Source organism: Calonectris borealis, chromosome 2 (genome assembly GCF_964195595.1).
Source record: "Calonectris borealis chromosome 2, bCalBor7.hap1.2, whole genome shotgun sequence".
Lineage (NCBI taxonomy): Eukaryota > Metazoa > Chordata > Aves > Procellariiformes > Procellariidae > Calonectris > Calonectris borealis.
In genome coordinates, this window is record NC_134313.1 from 138,856,681 (window position 1) to 138,884,631 (window position 27,951).

General features: G+C 37.5%; 1 protein-coding gene across 1 annotated transcript in view; it reads left to right on the forward strand.

The window, feature by feature from the left end:
- The window catches only part of AGMO (alkylglycerol monooxygenase), a 197,430-nt gene that overhangs the window by 69,450 nt on the left and 100,029 nt on the right, over nt 1–27,951 (forward strand). Inside the window, exons 4-5 of the mRNA XM_075143651.1 lie at nt 10,816–10,919; nt 16,830–16,925. Coding sequence (XP_074999752.1) covers nt 10,816–10,919; nt 16,830–16,925 — 200 coding nt within the window. The remainder of the gene's footprint in view (nt 1–10,815; nt 10,920–16,829; nt 16,926–27,951) is intronic.

A 27,951-nucleotide genomic window follows, 5' to 3' on the forward strand; every position in this document is an offset into this window, starting at 1 on the left:
CACCTCCGGCTTCATCTGTTAGCCGCTGCTGTTGCCAACCCTCATTTTACGCTCCCAGACCTGTCATCTCTTTCAGTGCTTGCTGGCAGTGCTGGAGCAGCTTCGGCCCCACAAACATCACTACCGAAACTTGAAATAGACTCTGCACCTGAAACTCCACTGCTTGTGGCTTCACCGGTCTTCAGCTAGTAATTGTTTATTAATAATTTAATAATAATGGGGAAAGAGGAAGTGGCATATAAAGTGAATCCTCTGGCTGATGGTGAAAGTTCAAGAGAGAGCATCAGTAGCAATATTCACTCAAGCAAAATGCTTTCTTAAAGGCTGTTTCTTGCCTTTTTGCTAAATGTGTTTGATCATACTGCCATTACCTGTATCCCCAGGGATGGCTCCAATGTAAAGACCTAATTGTGTAGACCTAATTTAGGTACATGTCTTTGTTCCCTGCTGAAGGGACAGGGCAGGGAGTGGTGGGAGAGAAAACCTTGAAGATAGCATGCTAGTGCTAGAGGCATCCTCTAGAATAGTCCTAGCTGACGCACTTAGGGCTGGGAGCCCAGATGGAGCTCAGCTTCGTAGGGTATCGAGGCAAGCTTATATGCCTCCTTTCTTTTTCACCTTTAAATTGAGGCCGCATGCTTTGACAGTTGCTTGTGTTCTGGTCTCTTTATCTAATCTATCCGTCTACATGGCTTCCATGTCCTTCTTGTTAGAGTGATAAATGGAAAAGGCTATTAAAGTTTCAGCATGCTTAATAGTGTCCAGAGCCAATCTGTTGTATGACAGATGCAGTGATAGATAGCTGCTTGATGGACACAGAGGATCTATGGTTAGCTATGTGCTTTTAGAAATGGGAGTATAATGTATGTACTGACAACACTGGTCCAAATGTAATCTGTAGAAGTGCAGGTTTCTTTTTGTATGCATTACATATGCTGTAAATAAACAGTATGACTGACCAAATACAATGGATACACTGTTAAATAAGCACACGGTATCTGTTACTGTATTGGTTCTTTTTATTTCTCAGAGAAATAATTTGACACTTGTAAAACAAATGTATAAATAAATATGGGTGGCCAATCTCCCTAAATACCTGAATTTGACTTCAAAGGGTTAACTGTCCTTTGTTTTGAATTGTATAATATACAATGAACTTATTTCAAAATCTGTTAATGGATATTTTTCAACTGAATTCAGTAAGTTCTGGATCAGGTCCATAGAGAGTACAAAACTCATGTGCATTGTCTAAAGTGTCTGTCTGGCTTTTTCTATGGTATACAAAACTACGAAGGAGTGGGACAAAAGTTGGGTGTAAATGTTTTTTTCTAGAATATTTTAAAAGTTTATGTAAGAGGGGTGGTGTGTCTTGATGTCCCCCAGACTTTCCTGATATCTCAATAAATTTCAATAGATTCCTTTGCAAATCTAGTTTGCATTTCCACACATCTATCATTCAGGAACTTGGCTTAATAAATCATCTAAAACACTCTGCAAGAGAAAACTGTGTAGAGCTAATTCCTCTTTTACACCAGAATAACTCCATTGACTTACCAGTGTTAACTCTTACTATATCTGGCTTGGAAAAATGAAGAACCAAACGAATGAATGCAGGAATTTGACGGACAAGGTAAAAATTGTGAAGGGGCCATGGATATTTCCTTTGAAAAAGTATGTTTATGCCTTTGAGTTGGAGGACTTTAATTCGTTCCAGTTCATCTTTTTTGTTTGTTTGTTTCTTTTTTTGTTTTTGTGTGTGTGTATTTCCCTAGCATTCTTTGAATGTATTGTTCTGAGGGGCAAAAAGTAAGATTAATGTGGCTGAGTTAGTATCAGTTATTGTTTTCTTCCTAATATCCTGCAGCTTTATGTTGCTTTAGCATATGCACATTCAGAGGTTTGAACATTGTGGGAAAAGGTTTCACTGGCATCCATTCTTGCCATTAAAGTGCTTCCCATCTGAATATTGCCTGCCAAAGTATGTGGTATCCTGCAGAGCAAGAGGATGAGGACATAGATTGCAATGAAGCTGAACAGTTTGCACTTCCTAACGGTGACACCAGACATCAATCTTTTGCAGAGACAGCCCAGAATAGAGGAGAGTGAGAACTCCCATCCACACCCCCCACCAAAAAACAAAAGGAGAATTATCTTCTCTTTTTTTCCATTTCATTCCAGCAGTTTCCTTCTAAGATCCTCCAAGATGAATACGTTCTCAAATTGCATAAGCCGACATTTCAGTGGCTGAGACGCTTTTGGGGAAAGAAAAAAAAAAAAAAAAAGAAAAGAATTGAAGTAAAAAAATTGTAGGTTCTCTGAAGTAACTTTTTTTTTTAAAAAGCATTTATTTAATTTAGTCTCAGTTCTCTTTATCATCAAGCTAAGGAGTAGAGTGCTAATTTGGTCACAGCTAATGTGTTTCACACATTTATACCACAGTTTGACATCAGTATTCAGTAACACCAAGTTATATTATACAGGTTGGCAAATGCTCAGAACTAAAGATTGCCAGTTCTCTAATCGGCCATATTTGGAGAAGCTTAAGTCAAGCCTGCAGCTTGTGTAAAGTGGCAGAGGTCTATAGAAGTCACTTTGCACCAGCTGCTGAGGATCTTCTCCTTTACACAGAAATTTGTTGCAGGTTTTTATTTTAATATATAAATCTAATTTCACCAACAGGTTGATTTATAGTTGTGCAATTAATGAGCCATATGCTCCTCTTTGTAGTAAAAAAGGTGCAGAAAGAGCTAAGTGCTGCAAAAAATTGCTACATCAACGAGCTGCAGAAGCTAACATATACTGTGTCACTCAATCAAGAGGTTGTGAGGCTGTAAGGTGGATAAACCTTGCTATAACCAGTAGGAACCCTCACTGAAGAAAAGATAATTGAACAACTTGGGCCAAATACTGGACTTATGCTGGGAAGTGCTTGACATGGCTTGGGGCTGGGTTCGCAAACAGCATTTTGTGCTATGATTTAGTTATCCTTGAAACTGCCATGGCACCAGTTTATTTTTTGGTACAAATCAGAGCTGTTTTCAGACTCTTAGAGCTAAAGAATCTCATATGAAAGCCAGAAAAACTGGAAAACAGGGTACCCCAATCAAGCCTTATACACCCACAAAAGAGAGAAGTCATTGTGTAACAGCTGCTGCCGTCATGGTTCCTCACGATCCAGAGGCTCAGGTCTGTGTTACAGAGAATCATCCAGAGCTCAGGCAAACAAAACTTCAACCAGCTGCAGAACTGCTCCCAGCAACTAGAGAACTTGAACAATTGGCTTCAGGAAGGTGTGAGAAACAGGTCGGTCGGGCAAGTTGCTATAGCAGAATTTGTGTGAGAGACCTGCTGTGTACTGAAAGACTTACCAAATATTCCACTATTTTCAGAGGTTACATGTATACATGTTACTAAAACTTAATTCCTTCTGTATGTTTCTTCATCTTTTGAATTTTTCCTATTTGTCTTTGTGGAAGTGTCCAAACCCAACATTTGCATGCTAAAATTCCTTTGGATCATTTATCTTCTCAATATCTTTCCCCACGAAGGAATGTGTATTCATTTTCTATTAAATCTATGAGTGAAGTCAGAGATTGAGTCACTGTGAATTAATTTCTGAATCCTTACCTAATAAACTTTATACCTTTGTGGTTTTCCATGGCATGTGTGGAAAGAGACTATTCGGTTCCCAGCAGCTGTATGAAAAGCTCGCAGGCCGTCGGTTAGGACTGTCCTCATGTAATTAACTGAGACTCTTACTCTTGTTTACATTGATATAACTAAATTGCATGAAGTTTGATCCATGCAGCTTAGCTTCTGAGGGAACTACTCCTACTAGAAGAGACTGAGTCTTCGGGAACACTGGGGCTTTTTCTGTCCTTTCCATTGGTATCCTATGCTTATGAGGATGCCAATAAATAACATAGGGCACCTATGGGTTGAGAGGACCATTATTTTTGACCTGGCCGAGCTCTGCTTTCCTAACCACGTGATATCTTAAATATTTTACAGATCCAGAAGTGTATCTGAGTATAATTCACAGTCCCCCCAGATTTTTGCTAAGCAGGGATATGATCTGGCCTGTTGTTTGTTCTGGGTAGCATATGTAATACTTTGGCTTGTTTTGATTCTTCCCACATTTCCCTAGACCATTCTGCATCTTAAGTTTTGCAGATCTTATTGTGGATATTTTTGTGTGGGAGCAGTTTTGTGTTTTCAACTGGTATGGCAGCAGATCAAGCAGGAGGTTTTGGCTTGTGGGCAGATTCTGGAGGCAGGTTTTGTAGAAGGTTGCTCCAATTTTTGGCTTGTAAGCCATGGGACCATATACCATGTATTACTTGATTATAAGTTAGCCCACTCACTAAATAGTTTGCTGACCGCATACAGTAATTTAAGAAGAGGGCTGAAAAACAGAGATAATACTGAACAAAGCACAGAAAAAGCACATCTCGCATCACGGAAGGATTAGATGCTGAACACCTAGTGAAATTTCCTAATTAAGCTGCTGGATTGCAACTACGTAGGTTTCAGAGTGTCTCAAGGTAGCATTATTTTCTGTTTGACACTGGCTGTGTGACATGCTGTATGATTGCCTATCCTGGAATTACCTGGGTACCGCAATATATTTCATTGCAAAATGACCAAAGAGGACGAGATAGTGCTGAGGCTGAAGAGGTGCTTCAGAAGTTGTTCCACTTCTGACACATAAACTCTGGGAGCAAAGGCTAATGTAGTCTGTTTTTCCTATTATTCTAAACAGTAGCGGAACTCCTACTTTCTAAATTCTGAGAACTGGTCTGTGTCAGGTACGTGCACAGCTAGGTACTTCTCAATAAAAGTGTGCAGAAGAAGAAAGTTGAGAAAATTCTTTGCAGCTCTATAGTGAATCAAGTCTAATTCACCACTTGAACTCAGATCTCCTTACAGCTAGTCTTTTGATTTACATATGTGATCATCCTGAGAATACAAACTGCTAACACTCACTGTAGCCAAGGCCACAATGTAAGAAAAATGTGTCTTATTAAAAAAAAACACAAACAAAAAAGTGTACATTTCCCTGTATACACGCTTCTTTGTGTGTGGTATATAATACAGTCTTCCAGATAGATTCCTTGGATCTAATCCTGTTCTCATTAAACCCCTACAGCCCTACGCTTACACTAATGTAACTGAGAAAAGAATTTGTTCCTATAAGAATTATATTTCTAATAAGAAGGAAGCAGAGGCTTTTGGCATATAACCTATCTTGCGACTCTTATTGAACAACACTAAAACAAAAAACATAAAGCAAAGTTGGATCAGAAGAGTAACAAAAGAGGGACTACACCACAACAGACTGAACAGGAGAGTCATGTACAGATCATATCTACCTCTGTTGTGGAGACGGTAACTAATCTGTGTAGGTAGATTTCTGTTTTCATGTGGGGTGGAATGGATTCTAGGGTGACTTCCCGATTTTAATAAAGGCATCCACTCTGGGTCCCAAAATAGAGTTTTTTAGCCAACTTTTATTGAAAAAATCCGGTAATTGTCCCTCCCAGTAACAAAACTTAAGTGCTGCTCTGTCTCAGTGGTTGTTCATTCAATGCAAGTGTAGAATCCAGCAGGGAATGAGACTCTTTGAAAAAGCCCTGTATGAGAAGAGATTTATTCAAACATTTCAGAAGCATCAACAGAACAGATCAATTAGAACAAGGCAGGAAGGTAGTAAGTAATCAAACAGTTGTTGTTTTGTCAATAAGAAAAGCTAATAGTTTAGTGGAGAAATTATTTAAATCCTATATATTCTTCTCTGTTTTATCTTTGTAGGGAGGGTTGAAATGCATAGAAAAGGAATGACTGGAAGATTTACCCTCCAGGACATTTTTCTTTCCTCAGTCGTCCTGGGTTTTCTACTGATCCTGACTGGAGAGAAGTAGACCCATGAGATGATCCCTTTTCTGTTGCTTATAGGCGAACGCAGCAGAGAGTACCTGCCTCTGAAGCGCTGCAGGTTACAGCTGCTCTAGGAAGCAGCAGTTTCCACACTGGGGTCAGCAGGGACCACGCCGTGGGTGAGGGGTTTCTTGCCACGTGCTTGGCTTTGTGGAGTTCATCGTCATGTGGTAATCCGTGACACAGTAAATGTAATTTCACTATCTTCTAAGTTTCTAGCTAGGTACATTGTAGTTCAGTTTCTCGCTGAATACTGAAGGTATCTAATCTTGTAAGAGATGGCAAGCATAGTCAAACTGAAGGTTTTGTTTAAATTCAAGTAGATGCTGAGGGGAAACTTTCACCTGTTCTCCTAGCTACAGTCAGCATTGACTGAAAGAGAATGTAAACTTTACTCATCATATGGACGTATTTCTAAATCATCTGTATTTTTTTTCCACTTTACTTTAGATCCAGGTCTTACAAAGCTGTGTGAAAAGAAATTACCCCCTTTTAATTAAAACGTCTATCCAATCTTTTTTATTCGCTAAAGGTTCATCAAATCTTTACCATTTCACTGATTTTGAGTATTGTGTAAAATAGTCGTTTTCATTGACATCACTCCTTGAAATGACTACAGGTTTTTTTGGCACACATATTTTCTCCTGTTGTTAATAAAAATGTGTTGGGCTGTGGAAATCACTGAAAGCTACAGAAATGAACAACAACAAACTCTCATTTTGAACTTTCTGCATTATGTATTCTTAAAAAGAAATCTTATGTGCACAATGACCAGTTTCTACTACCACAAAAGAAATACTTCAGAAGTAGTGAAATATGGCCCAGGCATTGGATCTATCTTTGGGTCCCATAGAAAGGAATTTGATTAGTGCCAAAAAATGAATTTGAAATAGAAAAAAACTAAGGCTAACTAGAATCATTGGTTACCATACCACTATGATTGTGATGGTGTGTGAAACAATTACATTTTATGTATTAATTAGGAGCAGGAGGGAGGGAAGAATTGGAAATGAAGGATAACATCATTGATCTTTCTTCCTTTTGGAAAACCCAGAAAAGAAGATAAAGTGGGACTGCTGAAAAAAGCCTGGCTCCAGCTTGTTGATAACCGGTGCTTCATTGGTGCTGCAAGGCTACTATTAAGTTCCCCAAAGCCTCCTTTTCTCCAAGCCACTTCTCTCAGTCTCTCATTTTCTCTCTTCTATCAATAGAATTCATATATTGGACTAATGCTAAAAAAGACAAATCTTCATTTCCCGTTAGAATTAGTATTAGGACGTTTCAACCACTTGGAGCCCACTGATTTCAGCGACTGCAGGTCTGACTCTGAGATAACTTCAGGGAGAGTTAAAGAGCTAGAGTGAAAACAGGGCCAGATGATAACCCATCCATCATCCAGCAATTCCTGCATAGCACCAATTTTCTTTCCTTCCTCACCTATCTACATGGAATCATTCATTCTCCTTTGGGATTACATGCTGATTCTTTTACAGTTTATATCGGGTGATGGAAAAAGATATTCATTGATTCTGTACAATGGTAATAATAATGTAAGATGTAGTTGTTCTGTTCTTCCCCAGATGCGAATAGCTCATCAGGTCTCCACCCATTAGCAGGAACCTGGGGAAAGCTACACCAGGAAAGGAGGCCCTTGCTATGCTAGGTTATAATTAATATAACTTTCCTCACAACTACATGCAATGGAAATGGCACCTTTATCTTCCGTAACAGACCATTCTTCATAATACCAGAAGATGCAGAAGGTTTCCAAGACCCAACTGGGTGGAGTACTCAGGAACTTAAAGCTGGTCCCGCTATGAGCAAGAGGTTGGACTAGAGACCTCCTGCAGTTCTCTCCAGCCTGACTTATCCTATGATTCTATGATGTTCATTCTCCTGAATCAAAAATAGCATTTTTGTGCATATGTGTATTACAGTTATGTATTTTTTAAATTATATTTACCAATCACATTTGACTTAGAAAACATCAAAAATTCGATTAGAGCATTGTCTGGGTGGCTTCTCGAATTCCGTCACCTATTTTTTTCCTGTGGCTTAACAGGAGAATTTGACTGGTGAGGTCTACAAAATGCAGTAATACTTCCTGTTTTCTACACAGACTTTTAAAAAAACCTGTGTTGGAATTGGCCATATCTCGGTCTTGCTCTCTTTTTTGGTCATTATGTAATAATGAGAAAGTGCATGTGAGAGTCTTCTATAATTTTGTTCTCATTCAAATAACTTTCCTCCTTTTGCTTCAAGTTATCATCATTATGAATGAAAAAGTGGAACCACAACTCTTCTATAGACACATATATTTTGGTTTCTGTTGCGGATAGTTGGTGAGCAGTCAGCTGTATTCCTTGAAGGGTGCTTGATCTGTTTCTTACATTTGTGAGATGTCTTTTAGGCATTATGATTGTGATATTTTTAATGTACTAATGGTTACAGACTGAGGTTTGGGGTGATCTATTTCACACTTATTCATGATATTATTCTTTTGCTTCAAATAAAAAGTTATTGATGATCACTTTCTTTAGATAAATTTTTAAGACAAAAATTATTTCCGATCATCAACTCTGCCTATTTTGCCAAGGAATTTAACATAGTCTGTGCCATTGATGTCAGCAAGAATAGGATTAAGGAGCAGAATTTAATTTACTTAGCTGTAACAGAAGAAGTCAGAAATAGCTTTAGCAGTTAAATTACTTGTGGCAGAATTGTTTGCTTATGTCCCTAATATTCCTGTGGTATATTTTTGAATGATAGATCATTTAAGCTGACTCGCACATCTGAAAGATTAACATTTTACCAATATTCATTTACCTTATTCCATATTCTTGTTAGTGTAAGAGGCAGTTTAACTGAAAAATGAATGCTAATAAAATGCCTTTTTAGTAATTCATTTTGAAAACCATTTGACCTTAACTACAATGAAAGTAGACTGTAAAAATCATCATAGATTCCCTTCCTTGAACTTTTCACAATGCTGAAAAATGACTGAGGGAAAGAAGCAAGATCCAGTTACTGTACCCTGTTTGTACAGCTGTACTTCATTGAGTGGAGGCTTGTGTTACACACAGTTTGTGATAGGAAGTAAATGCTTTTAAAACAACTAAGGAGACAGGTCTTTAACCTCCACCTTTTCAGATGCTTTGTTCACTCATTTAGCTTCTGTCAAGGTCTTGGGAAACATTTCAAATACAAATTATTATTGAGTACTGAAGCTCACCTGAATAATTCATCTCCTAGTGAGCTCATTAGGCAGAGATGCATTAAGATGTTGGTTTTGGTTTTTTTTTTTTTTGAGGGAGAGATCACTAATTCTTGATATAACGAACACTTATTCCTTCAGGAACAAATACATTTAAAGAAGGAAGAATTCTCAGATTGAGTGTTAAGTGTTTTATGATAGTTGAAATTACAGTTTTAATTGAGCAATTGTAAGGATTTTCAAGGACTTAGAGGTCATTAAAAAATGCTGTTGTCATGTAAATTACCAAACAGTCAAAATTCATTAGATTTAAAATTCTGTTTCTAGCATACAAGACTGTTACCTCCTGTTACAAGGCTATCTAGTCCCCTGAAATGGTGAAGACACCTTGAGATTCATTAAGATGATTTTTTGGCATTACTTTACGTTGCAAGTACATGATAATCACCAGACCTAAACTATTTGATGTAACCTTGGCACCAGATAATTTCAGGACTTTAAATACACATTATAAGATCATTCTGTGAATGTGATTCTAATATCTGCCAAAGGCACTTCTCCAATTGCTCTGGTGAAACAAGTCAGTGGCAATGGGAGTGTGCAGCTGGCAGACAGCCAGTTAACTTTTAATTTCTGTAATCAGCTGAGGCTTTGTGTATACTTCATCCCTTGAAATACATGTGACCTTAAATTTAGGTTTATGCTAAACAGGCATTATTTGGGCTGCATTAACCACCCACTTTCTCATTTTGCTGTAATTAAGGTCATCTTCGTAGCTATACATCTGATGGCCATGAACATTTCTATCTTAGCCTCCCACTTAGGTCTCTCCAGATATCAATATACAGTGCAGAGGGGCCACCCAGATCTGACCTTAATGAGAAAATGCCTTGAAATACAATCAGGGTTTTGAAGTCGTCTTCACTGCAGTGCAGTAGAGGTGTCATACCTTCAGAAGACATGGCTGACACTGGTTTTGCCCTTATTCCAGCAACTTTTTTTGAACTGTAACACAATAGAGCCACTACTCTCCTTTGGCTGGATCCAGAGTTCCCAGCAAGCAGCCATTTGTTTTTCCATTTGTCACTAGTGGGCAGGCAATGGCTGTGCTTTGTGGTCTGTGGAACAAGTGGGCTTGAAGATTTAGGTGTTCCAGAAAACTGTAAGCATAACAGCAGACACCAGTTAAGTTGTTTAAATTTGAAGCATAAGATTTTTGGAACACTTTTTGTCCCCTTCTAGTCTTGAAATGTAACTTCAGTAAACAAACACAGGCTTGAAAGCATCCTCGGTCCTTGTCCCTCTGAGCCCCGTAACAGAGCTCCCTACTGACTCATGTTATCAGGACTCAGCTCAGGCTTTCTGGCTGTTTAATGCTCATCTCGCACATCCTTCTGCTCTTCCAGCAAAGATTTTAGTTCCTGCCACAGCCTTGCCTTCCTCAGCACGAAAGTTACATTGACTTGTGTCCACTTACTGACATTTAACCCAGCCTACCCAAACTCAGCTCTGAACATTAGGTTTCATTACCTGCTATGCTACGGTAAAATAGCAAAGTGTGAGTTGGGAGATTAGTTGCTTTTAGCTTAAGAAAAAAGGCCTTGGGAAACAAAGGTTGCTTTGTTCTCTAGTACATACCTCATTAGAAATTATGTGTTTTGCAGAGGTTAATATACTGTGGGCAGCGCACCAAGTACATCATAGTTCTGAAGACTACAACTTATTCACAGCCTTGAGACAATCTGTACTGCAGAAATACACCTCCTGGGTAAGTTGCACAAGATTTGACAAATTAATATCGATGAGATTTAGTAAAAGTGAAAACATAGTGTTTATTTCCCTTCGAAGAAAAACATATAAATTATTTAAGATGTTTGACACTGAAAGCACAAAAGTTGAAACTGAAGGATCTGAGAATCATAAGCTTTAAAAATACACTTATTAATGTTTTTACAGCAAACTTGAAAAGAGATACAGTAGTTAAGACGGCTAATTATAACCTTGCATTTATATTTTCATAACTTTTTCAGTAAAATGGCACAATTTTTTTTCATTCAGTTATTCATGCATAAGTACAGGAAAAGATCATAGTATAGCATAACTACTCTAGAATATGTCTGTATACCTGAAAAAAGCAGGGAGAGAAATCATTACTAAAGATTGCTTTGGACATGCAAATGTATTTATTTGTCTCTGCTCATTCATGTCACCTGTCAGTACTCCAGTAAGTACTACTTTCACCTGGTGTTATTTCAGATAGAATTTCTTTTAAATGGTGAGCTGTGTACACATGCAATATAAATTGAGTACTCATTTTTGGATTTAAAAATGTGTATTTCCAAATACATTCATAAATGCAACATACTATTTAGTGTTTAGTTTTGGGCCCAGGATAACTGCTGATTTCCTCAGTTGCACTCTTGTGTTCCTTTCTGACTATTTTTTAACTCAGACTGTAGTTTGGTTGGTTGGTTGTTGTTTGTTTTTTAAAAAAGAATAACAACTTCAAAATTTGAATTTTCAGAATTAGAGTTCAAAAGCAATATTCAATGTATTTTTGTATATATAAAACATATAAATGCTATTCTCTAATGAGGTGTAATACTGGTGGTGGAGGAAACCCATAGTCCTCTGGCAATCTCTACAACTAGCCTGTGAGCAAATGACTCAAAGCCAAGAGTGTGTGCTCACACATGCAAATCCAGTGTAACTCCATTAACTTCAGTACAGTTAGTCTGGATTTATGCTCACATAACTGAGCATGGACTTTGCCTGTTGTTCATAACTGTTTCAAGCCCATGATGTTAGATGTGTTAAAGTGCTAGGTTCCAAAAAAATGACTAGTTCTTCTGGAAATTGTGAAACAGATAGTATTCATTTTGTTTCTTAAAGTCTTTTCTGTAAATTCTTGTTATTTTTTTATTCAGAAAATAGTCATCTAATCTAGTAGGAGTGCCTCAAATTCAAATGGCCATAATGAACAATAGCGGAAGAGATGCATCTCTGTCACAGCTCTGCTTCCTATGTAAATACTGCCATGTTAAAGATTTAACCTTTGCACATTTACCCATCGGGACCATATGTGCAAATGCTTAACAAAAACAATAATTCAGAAAAGACAAAAAGCCTGTGTGTGCATATGGGTGTGTGCATGAGCACTTTGTCTGCCTGCGTGGTTTTGAGGATGATACCTCAGAGAGCATAAAATATTCGGGAAGGCCAAGATGTCTGGCCGCCTTAGATTCTGAAGACCATCCTTAGGACCACACTGGTATCACTTGGCAAATAATATATGTACATTTAAAATTCATTTGCTTTGAGCAAAGGGAAGTCAACCTAGGAATCCATAATATTTTTGTGCGCGGTGTTTTTTCCACCAAATATTTGGTATTAGCCAAGACATGTGATTAATGTAAATATTGGTTTACCTCCCCCCAGAACTTTTCAGAGGTGTGCCAGTTTTCTTTCTCCAAAGCCTTACTGTGCATGAACACGTTTCTTGCTATTTCTTATAGCACTGCTATTTTTTGGGACTGCCAGACTTGTCCAGAACCCCATGGATGCATCTGCCTCGAAGCTGAAGCTCAGTGAAGCCTGTAGTTACTCTCTGAGAGTGATCTGATGTTGCTGAATGTGTACTGTTGAATGCAGTTTGACATGAAGTTTTGTAGAGGCTGTGAGAAAGTTGCGGTGGATGATGTGGGATTGTGGGACTGTTCTGCTGCCAGCTCTGTATGTGTTTTAAGTTAAACGTTATAAAATAAATAAATCAGCATATTAATCTGTGTGGGTTGTGCTTGAGCTGATTGAAAAGATGTGAAATGAAAGAGGAGAGAAAAACATGCTTGAAGTACAATCAGTGGTGTGAGATGTAATCCTGAACTTGGAACCAAATGTGTATCGCTTCACGTCGTTTGCCCACACAGTGTTTCTGTTACTCCAGTGGAGGGGCCATAGTGAAGCAGACCTACTGTTAAGACTGAGAGATGGTTTTGAAGCCCATTTAGTGGGAAAAAGATGTGGAAAAAAATGTATATTCATTTTTAAGAAGAAATCAGCAAGCTAATGCTATATAAATCTTTGCTTCTGATGAAACACTTAGTTAAAGTGTAATTGTGAAAGGAGAAAGTAACATATACACCTTGAAAAGCTATGATTTAATTCTATGAGTACCAGTTCTTAACTTTCCTCCAAGGGTAAGATTTGATTGCAAATAATAGATCCGTAATAATTTGATAGCTTTAGGCGATACATTTAGATAAAGGGTTGAATTATGCCTTGTTGGTTCAAAAGCAGTGGAAACATCTGTATATAAATCTGGAAAGGGAATAGGTAACACTGTTCTTTTCAGCACGGAGTCACAGAGTTCACTTCTTATCTGCTAAGGAGTCTGCCAGGTCTGGGATCTGTAAGGGATGGGGGTTTTTTTGTATCCTTAACTTTAACTCCTGCAGAATCCTCACAGAAGTATAGCCCACGTGCACTAGCTGTCGGCAGCGACCCCGCTGCCCCTCGGCAGCCTGCCGGCGAGAGCCGGCCGCATCGGCGGGTGGCCCCTGAGACCCAGCGCGGAAACGGAGGGGCTCAGCGCAGGAAACTCAGCCCTCCCGCTAAACCTCAGGAGTTTCAAAATTTTCCCTTTCTGTAGTGGAAGCGTTTATAAGCTTTTACTTACAAATGAGAGGGAGAAAGGTAGAGCGCGCAGCGAACACACACCCTTCAAAAGGGGCAACGCCTGCAGTGTGCAGGCAGACAGCTGCAGTGCAGCAGCCCCAGATAGGAATCCCTCTCCGCCCCCTCGATGAGTGCCTTTCCCATCAGGTTATCAGTTCCTGTGGCTCTCTCTCAATCTCTGTTGCTGAATCCACAAGTGGGAAAAGATTTGTGAGTGTGATAAGTGTTCTTCTGCAGTTTTGACCAGAAATTCCATCTTGGAGCCAGGAAAGCTTTTCCTCTACAGATTAGTGAAAGATGGTATGTTCCCATGAAATATTTTGATTTGGTGAATTGGCATTTCCAGTGAAAAACTATTTAATGATTTTTTTTTCTTCTGACATTGATCTTGTTCCAGTGGAACCACAGATAGGGCAAACCAAATCTTTTGTGTGGGAGATGTTTTCATTCCTCCCTATGGGTTCTACTTTTGTAAATGATCTTTGAAATCCTTTCTGTGGAAAATAAAGCTTACATTGCAAGGAAACATGAGGCAGTTAGGAAAGCATTCTCCTTTGTCAATCTCAAATTTACCTGTAGTTTTATCTAAAATTTCCCTCATCTCACCACTTAGTGGGGAAATCCTAGTAATTTTCTAACCTACTAAGAAGTAGGTTAGAAAATAAATATGAAGATGATCCTTCCTTCCCCTCTGAGTCATCTGTAAATACCACCAAATTGCCTCTGATACTTTTAGGGAAAAAGCATATCATTTTTAACCCTGCTTTAAATCCTGCAACGACTTCCATGAATAATCTGAAAACCATCTGGTTGTTTTTTTTTTTTTTAAATCAACTTCCTCTCCATTCCTTTTAAAAAATTTCCTGCTCTTATCATGCCATTAGACAGGTACAATCAATAATACGAGAAAACTGCAGTAGCTTTACTTAAATCTGGCCGTGTGTCCTACTGCTTCGTTGGCTTCTTTGTAAAATAACCTTTGAGAAAAACCATGCCAGCCTTCTGACTGTTGTGGGACAAATATCTTTCAGTCTCTTTTTTTTGTAGCTCCCCCACTTTTAGTAATTATATACTAAGGGGGTCCAGGTTAGAAGAAGGAGGAAAAAGGAACTCAGAAAAGAGATTGACTCCATACCAGTGTTTAGGGCATCTCTTATAAAGTATGGGAGGCTTGCACTATGCTTCTGTTTCAGAGCATGGAGAATTGTGGCTTTGAAAGTTGCTCTTCTGTTTAGTAGTCTTCTGCACAAGGCAGTTCAATCTGCGTTTTTAACTCTTAAGGAAGGCTCATGCCCACCTCTACTCCAGAATTTCATGCCTAAATACCACATCCCCCCGATGGCATTTACTAGCTTCTACCTTAGCTTAGCTAAGAGTTGCCACCAATTTTTGTGAGTTTACTTAGGCAGAGTGATTCTTAGGGATTGAATGTGCGAATATCACCATCCGAATACGTTTCTTTCTTTTTTGTTTTATAAATTTTACGCAAACACTTCACCCTTTCACGATCAGACTGATTAAAACAAAATAGCTGTTTAAATTCTTTTCCCCAAGTTCCAGAAGCTCAGCATAGACCTTCTACCACCTTTGAATTCCTTTAATTCTTGGAAAAGAACTTCCAAGACATTCAACCAGAAACGCCCCACGAGTAGTTTGTGAGGCAGCTGTGATCCATGAAGCCTTTGAATGTAGCTTTTGAAATCACAGCTGTCCCAGCCCTACCAGGTGAAGCTGAAACTGCAGTGACTTCAGGGTGTCTTTCTAGTGCTTCAGTTGTTGTCTGGTGTTGAAGCCAGCAGATCGAGCCGGGATTGCAGAGCCTTAATCCTCCATTGGCTCGTGACAGTGAGGTACGGCTGTCATGACTCTTGAGAGCATCAGTCACATTGTGGGGACGGAGGTGCATTTGTTTCACAGCCCCAGCGTGACATCTTACCTATTGGGTAGCCCTTTTGACAAAAACTGAGGGAATATCGGCATTAAATGCTGTGTGCAGACCTACACTAAAAGAATTCCTGGCTCAGGAGGCCTGACATGGCTATCAGATTGCTTTCTCTGATATTCAAAGATTTTATTATTGTGAGAAGGAGAATATGAATTTGAAAACAGATTTTGCTAATTTCACAGGGAACTCTTATCTGCTACCCAGATTTTCCCTGAGTGCTAAAGAGACTTAAAGTTTTGGTTTAGAAAACTGTTTGGTTTAGAAAAAATATCTGTATTTTAGGGAAGGATTAACTTCTTAATGCAGCTGGTGTAACACAATGTCAGGTAGAAGAAAAAAAAAAAGATAAGCCTTTTTCTGAAGAAAGCAGACTGACTTTTAACACGTGAAGGTCTTGGAAGTCTTATTTTATTGCTCAGCCAGTTAGGCAATTAATTGTGAAATTCCTGGGGCTTTACTCTGTATGTAAATTACCAGTGTCTTCCCTAAGTAAGCAGTTTTCTGAAACTGTTTTCATGCTAGCACATCTTTAGAACTTAGCAATATATCGGGGCTTTGAGGGAGATGCCGTGTGGAAGTTGGGGTGTGAATTTATAATTAACTTTGAAAGCCAGGTAAGCTGCCTTACCCTTATGGTGCTCACGTAGGGAGTTTGGTTGGAAAAGCTATAGTGTTGTAAATTCACACCTTGCTTACTCTGTGATAATTCTCCCCTATAAATGAACCCTTCGTGTCAAGGATATGTTGCTGTCTGCTCCGTGTAGTACACAGAATAAACATCTAATCTCAGGATTTCTGAGTTCTTTTCTTGATTTTTCTACTTGCTCACATTATGACTTTTGGCCAATCACTTTTGCAGCAATTTATGTCTCATTTGCTGTAACCCATCTAGTAGTAACTTAATAATCAGTATCTATTCTACATAATGTGTACATTATGGAGGTATTAGAAGAAGCAATTATCTTGTGCAGTGCTCTGAGCTCCTGAGAGAGTACTTCATTATATCATCACAAGTTTAGAATGATATATCTAACGCATATTTTCTTTCTCATTTTTCAGATTTTCAACCTGCCCATGGCTCTTTTCATTCCCCCTTCAGTGTTTGCTGTTCATCTACAGTTTAATCTACTTTACCAGTTTTGGATACATACAGAGGTAAACCAGGTTTTTAAGCCATACCTAAACAGTTAGCCTGGAGCAGTGTCCTGGAAATCCACTAGCAGCTGATTTATTGTGTAAGAAAAATCTTTGTCTGACTTCTTTAAGGAGAAACATCTGTTCATTTTTATTCCTTTTTCTGAATATATATTGCTAAGTTTATAAGAAGCAATGAGGCCAGTTGGTCCCAATTAGATTTGAAAAAAAAGTAGTTAACTGTAAGGAATCAAAACTTTTTGCTATTTTAATACTATATTTTCCTATCTTGCAGCTTATTAAACATTTCTGGCAGATACTGAAACTAAGATAAATATTTTAGGGAAAAATATCCAAAACCCAGCGGTTCTTAAAGATCATTTAGAGTTGCAACTGAACTCAGATATTGCTTACTTCTTAGTGCAAGTAGTTCTAGATGAAAAATGCTCTTTGATTATCTGATGGCTATTTGTTTATGACTGCACTTATTTATTTGTGTTTTGTGAGTGCATAGACCATATCTAGTTTACATACATATACAGTTAATAACCCACTGTAATTAGTAGGTTGTTTCCCACACTTCTCAGGTAGTTGAACGGCCTTCTGCCTTCTCCCTCACACTGCAGTAGAGGTGTTTAAAAGTATCCCATATTGTATGTCAGTAGCATATTTCTCAGTAGGCCCTAGTGGGCTGCGGGCTAATTGTATCTACAACACTTACTCCTTTGATTATTCTGACTATACAGATGCCTTTTCCCCTCTGTACTTTCATTTTGCGATCTATAGGACGATTCTTTTGCAAGACAATTTTTTTTTATCTGCTCTTTTAGGTGATTATGTTGCTTTTCTGTGTGTTTCCTTAAAAAAAAAAAAAGAATTTAAAAAAAAAAAAGGAAAAAGGCTACTTACAGTGGCCCAATAGCAAACTTCTGTTGTTGAAATTTCACTTCTGTTGGGCACATTTCTAAAATCATTAATATGTCTGATGCTCTGCAACACCACGAATTAATATGTCTGATGCTCTGCAACACCATGAATAGGAAAGGCTTACAATAAAATGTCATACACATCACCACAACTGCCATAAACTCAAGCAATACACAATTAAGCTTGTCAAAATGTTTTGATCAAATTTGAACACTTTGAAATTATACCAAATGAATATTCTGAATCAAATGATAGCAAAGTTTCCTTGACCATGCCTTAGGTTCTGTGTTTTGCTGTGTTTTATCACTAAGAAAAATATAATATGCCTCATTTACCTCTTCTCTGCTGTCTGAAGACGTTTCTTCCTTGGCTGAGATGTTTCTAACTGTGTAGCAGTAACCCAATGAGTCTCAGCACTGGTGCCACAGTGTGCATCTAAAGTTTCTAAAGTGAATTTCAGAGGCTTGTGAATCACCTACATCCTTCTAAAGCGCTAAATCCTTCATAGGGCTTACAAGGAATTTCCATAGCGTATGTGCCATGTGCCAAGTTTAGACACTAGTCTAAACAGGAACGAATTTCAGTCTCAATGAAAAGATAAGCACTCCTTACTATTAAATTATTGTGCCAGTAGAAAAACAATGGATCTTTTGTACTGATCCAGTTGATCCAATCATCCATTCTTGTTTACAAGGCAAGATATTCTTAATGTTGATATTGTTGATTTTGTAGTGCAGCTGAAATCAGTTGAAATATATTGAAGTCATGCTTTAAGGTCAAAAATTATGTCCAAATAGAAATAGGGTTACACCATACATTAGCAGTTTTCCTGCTCTCAAGGGCAAGGGCATAACAGACAAGAGAAGGGAAAGGAAGGGAAATAGTAGCAGCTATTGCAGCAACACAGGTTTATATTAGCCAATATTTTTGGTGAAATTAATATGATGCTTCACCATTATACTGAGGGTTTTTTTGCAACAACTGTTACAATTTAACTGTTTAAAGCTGTGGCATTTCTTTTTTTTTTAACAGTCCTTTTCCTGAATTTGAACAGTTCTAATTATCTTACACAGATTGTAGTAAAATGAAAATCCTTTCTGTAAGTCTCAGTTTCCAGCAGTTTCCCAACATAGGAGGTTTATCTGGGGCTGTAGGCCTGGAGTTATATAGAAAACAGCATCCTGTCTCAGTGACTGCTGCTAGCCCTTGCTCTGACAGCTGAGATTCATCATCCCCTGGCAGCTCTGGTGTCCTCTGGGAGCCCGTGATGGGTGCTGTTACAGGGTGGCAGTACGTGCCAGTATGGGTCTAGTGGAGACATCCTTCATTATTTCCATTCTGCCAGTGCAAGATGTAATAGTTTGCTTCTAAAATGCAGGAGCATTTGATAAGAAATGTTAAGTTTGTCCTCAGATTTCTATTGCTTTTAATGAGTATCGATGTTTCCTTAGGCAAGATTTGGCCCCGTATTGACTAGTTTGGAAATTGTTACTTCACAGCTTTTTATTACACATCCTTCTCCTTCAGAAAAAGAAAATCTAGTATGATACAGTAAAAAATTCTCTTTTCTTTAATAGGCGATTTTTTTTCTTAGCACTGAAAAGCTTAATAAAGGATATGCAAAATCTATAGTTTTATAAAAGAAAAAAATACATGATATTTAAGTGATAGGAAAGAATGAAAGTATATGAAAGTTTCTGAGGGAAGATGTTTTGTTTTGGGAGTAATTTAAATTGAATTCAGTAATTACAAGAGAATGATCGTGCTGTGCTGAAACTTTCTATGCCATGTTTCAGCCTAGAGGAACAGTTTATAGCCAAAGTATGATCCCTGATATTTTCCTATACTTCAATTTAGAATGTGTCCAGCGCTGTTTCAAACAATGCTAAGAGAAGTTTTCTGTTTTATAACTTTGACCTTCTTCAATACTTGTTATGTCAGTTTTTGTCCAGCTTTCCTACCAGCAGATCAGACATGGTCTATTTTAGTTTAACTCAAGAGGCTCATATATTCCTGTGAAGACAGTATACCAAATCATAAAGATCAAAAGTACCCACTTGTTCTATCTCAGTTAGACTTCTTTATTTCCTCCATACTTGGTATGCATTAGCTTTTGGCCTTTTATATAAAGTAGTACAGCATTTTAAACACCATAAATCTTATATAAAGCTTATACTCTACCATTCTTTTAGTAATATAAAAGATCTCTAGCACCAAAATCAGAATGGGCTATTGATACAAGAAATGCATTTCTGTAATTAATAAATTGGGTGTGCTAGAGTGAAAACACAACTTTGTGACTTAAGTTATGCATTTGCATTTAACTATATTCTCCCATTACAAGAACTTTGCTGTCTGAAGTCCACTTTTTTTTCACTGCTTCTGTGCATTATTGCACTGTGTACATGGCAATCTGAAATTATATTGAAAATTTTCCAAAGATTTTTTAAAAATCTCTGAGTAGCACCAAGGTATTGAAATAAACTCATAATAGTTTATTTAAATGAAAAATGAAAAAAAAACCAAACCCAAACCCAAAAACAACTGAAGAAAACACTTTTCTGTAATGGTGCATAAAGATAGGATCTAAATAAATCAAGAGAAAACAATTTTTGGTCCTATCCAATACTATTTAGGTCAATAGAATAACTCAGTCAGTAGATCTGCTCTTAAATGGTCTGGGAGAAATGTTTCTATGACTAGACCATTCTCATTTAGATCATAAGGAGAGTAAAAAAAAAATACTTTGGTCAAGGAGCACTAAAAATCTAATTTTTCAAAAGCCACAAAATGTTTCAGGACTGGTACTGACAGACAGAAATACTCCATTTCAGTTTATTTTCACAGGTGATTCGGAAGGTCTATGGCTCATATTAAACTATATCCTTCCGTTATGCATTTATTACAACCAATAAGTTAGGTGTGTTTATAACCTGATAGACACCTGTGAAAAACAGAAATTAGTTTCTGTTGGTTTAGCTGTAATTTTTATGAGATGTCAAATTGTATTTGGAAAGTATCAACTGAATCAACCCCTGTTGGTAGTAATTGCAGCAGCAGATTATTCCTTGCCTATTTGATCTTTGACATGCATTAGTTTCTGTTTAATTTTCTAATTTAAGGAAAGACTGTAATCTGCCCTTTACCATACTCATGGAAGTGAAGTTTCTTAAGGCATCTCTTTTTCCCTTGTTTAAGTCTTCCTACCTCATCAAACTCTGGGAGCAGAAAAAGGTGAACCACTACTATTAACCAGGAGTTACATGGGTGAAAACAGGCAAGGAATGGGAAAAATTTTGGCAACACCTCATGCAGGCTGGAAAGAGAGACGTGAAATTGCTACAGATATAGGCCAAAATACATTTGTTTTTGTCAGAAAACACCAATTCAGTAAAACCCAAACTTGCTGTAGAAGTATATTGTATTTGTAAAAAAAATATTTTGCACTTATGTGGAGTGTGTACTGATCTAAGTTTCTGTCTATGAGTTTCTTTAGCTTTGACTTCTGCTCAGTTTTCTTTAATGAAAAACATTGAAAGAGAGAGAAATTGTGGAAACTTCATGCTTTCATGAAAAGGAATTCTGTTCCTGGCAGGAAGCCAAGCACAGCCCATCAAGGCTCCCTGAGTACAGGTGAGCTGTTGTGGCCCAGTCCTGAGGTCTTTACATCAATCAGCTCTTACCTAGGAAGATGGCCAGATTCAGAAAAAAACCTCCGATGTTTTGTTTTGTTCTGTTTTGTTTTGTTTTCCAAATATGAGCATAGGGTCAATGAGGAAATAAAACAAGCAGATTAAAGAACCAAGTAAAATTAAGTAAAATACATAAAAATGTATGTATTTCTTTTAAGTAGCAGTACACCTGTGATTACTGTATCAATGGCAAAAGCTATTCTTGAATATCTAGAGGACATATATGTCTTTTTAAGCAGAAACTATTTGAGACAAAAGTCTGTTGGATGGCAGTTAAAAGAATCATAAAATCTTTAGGACAATGTGATAAATAAGTGACAGCATGAGACAATAGATAAAATATTCAGTTATTAATTCCCAGACCCTAAAAATTGAGATTGGTCCTCTATTTCTTTGCAAATTTCATTCTTCCATTTTCTTAGACTTACCTTTTCCACATTGTGTGCTGTAGACTCATTTAAACAAACAAGAAAGGAATGCAGGAGTAAACAAGTGTAAAAATGTTTATTTAAAATACTTTCAGTAGTTTTGTAATTTAGAAGCAATTTAGTAATCTGTTTCTTAAAACTGAAAGGTAAATTTGATCAGGAAATGAGAATTTGAATTTAAAAGGCATTTTAACAAAACTTATTTGACTATAATGCTTTTGAGTGTTTGCAGTGCGAAGAAGATAGTTTTGTTTTTGTGGTTGTTTTGTGGAGTTGGTAAAAGATTTTTGGTGATGAGCTAAAATCTTCAATAGCTTGCAAATGAAAAATGGAGACGCTTTGCTGGTAGGTGAAAAAATCTTGAGGCCTTGTTTACAAAGGCATATATTTATGCTTAATTTAATGTACTGTGAATAGTTCTCATGAGGTCAGTGAGTAATAAATCAAATTTAATATGTGGAAAATCGTGGTATACAAGTGGTATTGAATGGATCACAGTGGCAACAGAGTATGATGGACTGATCTGATTTCCTGGCTGAGGTGAGAAACGTGGTTTGGTTTTGTTTGGTTTTGGTTTTTTTTTTTAATAAAGAGCATCACCAGTAAAAGGTAAAATCAGTAATAATCCAATGCATTGAGTATAACTGTGAAATTGCAGTCTCTCTTGAATTTGATGCTGGCAACTCATTTTGAATTCAAATAGCATATGCCAACAAAACCTTTCATTTTCTGTATTCTAATACATTGGCTCATTTAATGAAAGAACAAGCTTATTTTCTTTAATTCAGCCACTATAGCCAAAAATAGACATGGGTCTGTCTGATGTGCTCTTTGAAATTAGAAACACACACATCTGTCCTAGTCAGGTTACAAGGGATCAATCTAAAAACTTACCATTCATGAGACACTTGCTAAAAGTCATCAAAAAGGTGAATGTAATGTAGAGGTGATATACAGCCATTCTCCTAGTCTGATGTTCAAGACTGTGTCTGGCAACTCTCAGCGACGCAGATGATTTAAGTGGAATTCCTAGAAACAGGTCATGTTTGTCCGACAGCCTACCGGCTTTTAGAAGCTAGACTTTCTTACTGTTACAAAGATCCAAGAAATTATTCTAAAACCAGTGGGGAACGATCTAATCGCTGATTTGCATCAAGAACAAAATTTTGGTTTACAAAAGAAAGTTCGGGTCCCATTCCTGATAGCTGATGCTTTTATAATTTAGAAACTCATTGTTCACCTGCTGCAAACTGTCAACTCAAGTATTTACTGTGGAGAGAAGGAGAACAAATAAATCAATAAATACCAGGGAGATAAAAATACTCTCTTTAATGCAGACAGTGCTTTTGTAGGTCCAGATAGGATATATACACAATATAGACAAAAAAACTCAAAGGAGATTCCAAGAAACAAAGAGATCTCACTGCTGCAATCCAGCATGTCTGCCAAAATGGCTTATTAGATTTTCTGACCAACCTGCAGGATGAAAGTCTTGTCATCATTGCACTTGCCAGAGCGCAAAGAAGAGCAAAGCTAACAACACTATCACTAAGCGGAAATACTAGCAATAACTGCAAAATGTGTTCCACTTTTCCATGTTTCACTCCCCCCACGAGGGGAGAAAAGTATTATCTTTCTGGCTATATAAAGTATATAACTCTGCTTTTGGTTTTAAATTAAAAGAATAACACAAGAGAGAGAAAAGAAAACATTCATAAGAGAGCACACTGTTCCTGTCCTGCTAAGTGTAGGCTGCTGTTGAACACAGTTTAATCAGGAAAAACGTAGTGGGATGAGGTTTGGAGTTCCTTCCTTGGGACCTAGGACCTCAATGATGATTAGGAGTGCTGACTTTACATATTAGTAGCCCCAGGATGTGCCTCCTATTTTAAACCCGATTTCTGAATCTACCCAGAAGTGCCTTGACACGGTGAGTTAATTATTTTATTCTTACCTAGCTTCTCTTTCAATTGAACTGCAGAATAGAGAGGGACTGAAAAATATGTAAGTAATTTAAATGAAATGAGTAGTGCTCTGCACCCAGTAGCTCTAAGTTCGACAAGCAGCACAGGAGCCGTGATCTTTTTCATTCAAAAAGCGGCTGCTCCACAATAATTGGCTTATATTGGAGATTTGCATTTGATGTGCAACAATCTGGGCAGACAAACCCTTCCCTTTCCTTGTTGAAGCTGGGTCACTGGTGAGGCCAGAAATGAAAAGTTTATGGGATAAGAACATAAGCAGGAACTTGACTTTCCATCCTAATAATTAAATCCTTGAGTTTAATTGTTGACTTCTGGTCCTTGCACCAAAGACTCTTCTTGCAAGAGACAGCTGTGAAATGTTTACTTCAGCAGCAGTGGGCCTGACTATTGCTAATCTGCCTGCAGAAACCCTAAAACTAAAAATCGTATTTCAAGAGTTTTATTTAGACCACCTGGGTCTATTATGTCTCTGGAGAATTATCAAGATAAAAGTGAAATGAGCTACTTAGAGATGCAACACATTTCCGTACATTCTGCATCCTGCAAAACAGTCCAAATACCAAATAAAGTTAATATAATAACAAAAGGATATCACATTAATGTGGAGAAAAGTTAGAGATACTGCTCTCTGTCAAAAAAAAAAAAGTAATTTTCCATCTTAACATATTACATGCAACACTCTTGAGTTTTTCTCATAGCTTGTACTCATTGAGAATCTATTTAAATTAATTATGCTTCAAAGCAAACAGAAAATTTGAAAGACCCTTATTTGTTAAGAACATGAAGTGTAGGAGGTTGATTATACTTTGATCTAGTTAAAGAGGAAGGTGAGCTCTTGGCTATATTTTAGTTTATTTCAGGACTGGCATAATGATTTATCACTTTCTGTTTTTTTCCTCACAGTTGCCAGCATGTATTTGTCAAGCTGCTGAAAAATACTGAAATTGTATAGCAATTTTTCTCCTGGAGTTTGTTTAAAATGCTTAACTTGATATATGACTGAAAGAGTGACTTTCTCCATGCTCTTCTACTTGTAATGCTGCAATTAAAATAACCAGTCAGTGTAGGTTTTCTCTCATTTTTAGTGGATAAATTGATTGAAACTTCCTGATTGATTGTGCTCATCTTTCCCACAACAAAGCTTAATTCAACCTTTAAAGAAAAAAAAAAGTTACATCCACTTTTTGACAGTGGCTGAAATATTCACGTAATATGCCAATTTGATTCAAACCTTACCTCCTGGTTGAGGTGTAAAACAATGAAAAGTGACAACAGACTGCTTTCAAGATAATTTATTATAAACACATTTCTTCAGTCTGTGTGTTTATTATATAAATATTCCCTAAACCGGACTATCCATTAAAACTAGGCTTTCACCTCCCATTCCTACAATCCAGATTTATCAGAAATTTGCCCCCTATGAAACTCTTTATGATCCCAACAGGCCTGATTCCTCTTGCTTGTTTTATTTCTAAACTATAAATATTTTTTTTTCACTCCTCAGTGTGGAAATTTGGCTACATCCATTTTACATGCTTACTGGAGTAGAAAACTGCCTAATCAGATAGGAAAACAGTTGGCGGTATATAAATCAGGGTTTGCCGAGGATTTCAAAGTGTGAAACTGGCAGACGAGCACATATCCTAGGAGTTCTGCCTTTCCCCAGCTTCCCTGTAGAGATTTCACATGGCAAATATGATCACCAGAGCCATCTGTATAAATACATGGGTGTGTTGTCCTGAATTAACACAGCAGCTCTACTGGGGAATGTAATTAAGGTCTTATTTTTAAATTTCCCCACCAGACTGTCTGAAATATAGATATATATACCAGGAATAAATATCTTATCTTGATTTTGATGAGGAAATCAATCATAACATGTGGTTTACTACCAACTAGTCTAACAGAAACCCCAAAGTTAAGTTCAGAGTGCTCCTTAGTGATGCTCCAGGGATGAATTTTCCCTCTCCTGTCCTGTAGAACAGTAACACTATGATATTGAAAGTAATGCTGTGCAACAAACAGCTTTTCTTATACTCAAAGAAAAAAAAAACCAATGTTTTATATACGAATGGTTTTACTGTAACATTGCCTGCTCTACTCAGTCGACATTCCTTCCTAACGTTCATGTTGAAACAGAGTTAAGTAAAGATTCATGTTGTAGTGGTGACAGGAGGAGTTGTTACACAAGATGTAAAGTTTCCCTTGGATTTCGTGTCACGATTTTTTCTCATTATTTAAACAAGAACTACATTGAAGTGGTGCAGGTACCAGGCAATAAAGATTTCCCTTGGTGCTGACAAACTCTGAGACCGCAAACGGAGGTGCTTACATGCCGCAAGAGATATTGCATAATGTTCTTTTCCTTTAGGCTGGGGATTGCTGTCACAAAGGAAACATCTTTATATAAGAACTGCTACTATAGAAAAAAACATTTAGTTCTCATTATATATGAAGATTTCACTTCCAGCATGTTTTATTCAGTAATGTATGGAAACTGTTTCTAAGCATGCAGCTTTTAGCCTGCCTTGTTTATTAAACTGCTCTTGGAATTGCTTCAAACGTTATCAGTAATTCTGCTTTATTATTTAGCGATACCCAAGTGCAATAATGGAGGGAATATGTTGTTTGTTTAAAAAAAAAAAAAAAGAAATAGGGATACATGTTTTGTGGAGAGATCTGGCAAAGCCTTTATAAGTGGTACACATAAGATACCTACATATCTGATTTGTAGGTAGTTTATTGAGTCCATTTGTAAGGATTTTGGCAGGTGAAAAATTATTTTTGTGGCTACGGAATGTTAAAAAATAAATAAAGCAAACAGGAAAAGAGTTTTGCTGGAATGCTGCAGTTCATCTGTGGGTCACTGGCATGGGAGTTGAGGTGCACATGATGTGTTAATTGAGAGAGGAAAAATTGGAGACAGGAATTGATTTAGAGCAGTAGGTGTGTGTATCAGGGAAACAAACACAAACGTAAACCCCCTAGCCATATTGGTCAAAATACAGATAAGGTCATCGTTGGACAACAGTTGGGGTATTTCAACTTTCAGGAGATTGGTAGCTGTTTTTCTGTATTCCCAAAATCAATGCAAGATGGTGATATAAAGAACAAGAATATTTTATATTCACAAGCAGACTCATTTTCCTTTCAATAATATGAAAAAGGGGTTGAAGTACAGTCGATAGGGATGTTGAATAATGACATTTCCACTAATTTTTTTTTTGAATTTTGAAACTACTTTCCAGTAAAAAAGTCTGAAACAAAACTCTCTACTGCATACAAAAATTATAGTAGCAGAAAGCTTTTTCTTTTTTCAATGAAAATCGTGCCACAAAAACTGAGAGCTGTGCTGCTAATCACATTTATTTTATTAATTTTAATTTAAAAATGTATTTTTCCTGAAATGTGAAAATTGTGAAAATTCTTATTCTAAAATCCATTTTGAATACAAAGCTATTTTAAGCTGAAAATGTTTTGCTGTCTTGAATGAATGAGACTAGTGGTATATATGCTTTGGTGACTGGCTGCAAGTGCAGCCTGGTTATTGCTACCGTGAACACTTACAAGCTCCTTTGCAATTTCCATTTGTTGTGGTTTAACCGCAGCCGGCAACTAAGCCCCACACAGCCGCTCACTCACTTCCCCCCAGTGGGATGGGTGTGAGAATCGGAAAGGTAAAAGTGAGAACTTGTGGATTGAGACAAAAACAGTTTAATAAGTAAAGCAAAAGCCATGCACACAAGCAAAGCAAAACAAGGAATTTATTCACCTCTCCCCATCGGCAGGCAGGTGTTCAGCCATCTCCAGGAAAGCAGGGCTTCATCACATGTAATGGTTACTTGGGAAGACAAACGCCATCACTCTGAACATCTCCCCCTTCCTTCTTCTTCCCTCAGCTTAATATGCTGAGCATGACATCATATGGTGTGGAATATCCCTTTGGTCAGTTGGGGTCAGCTGTCCCAGCTGTGTCCCCTCCCAACTTCTTGTGCACCCCCAGCCTGCTCGCTGG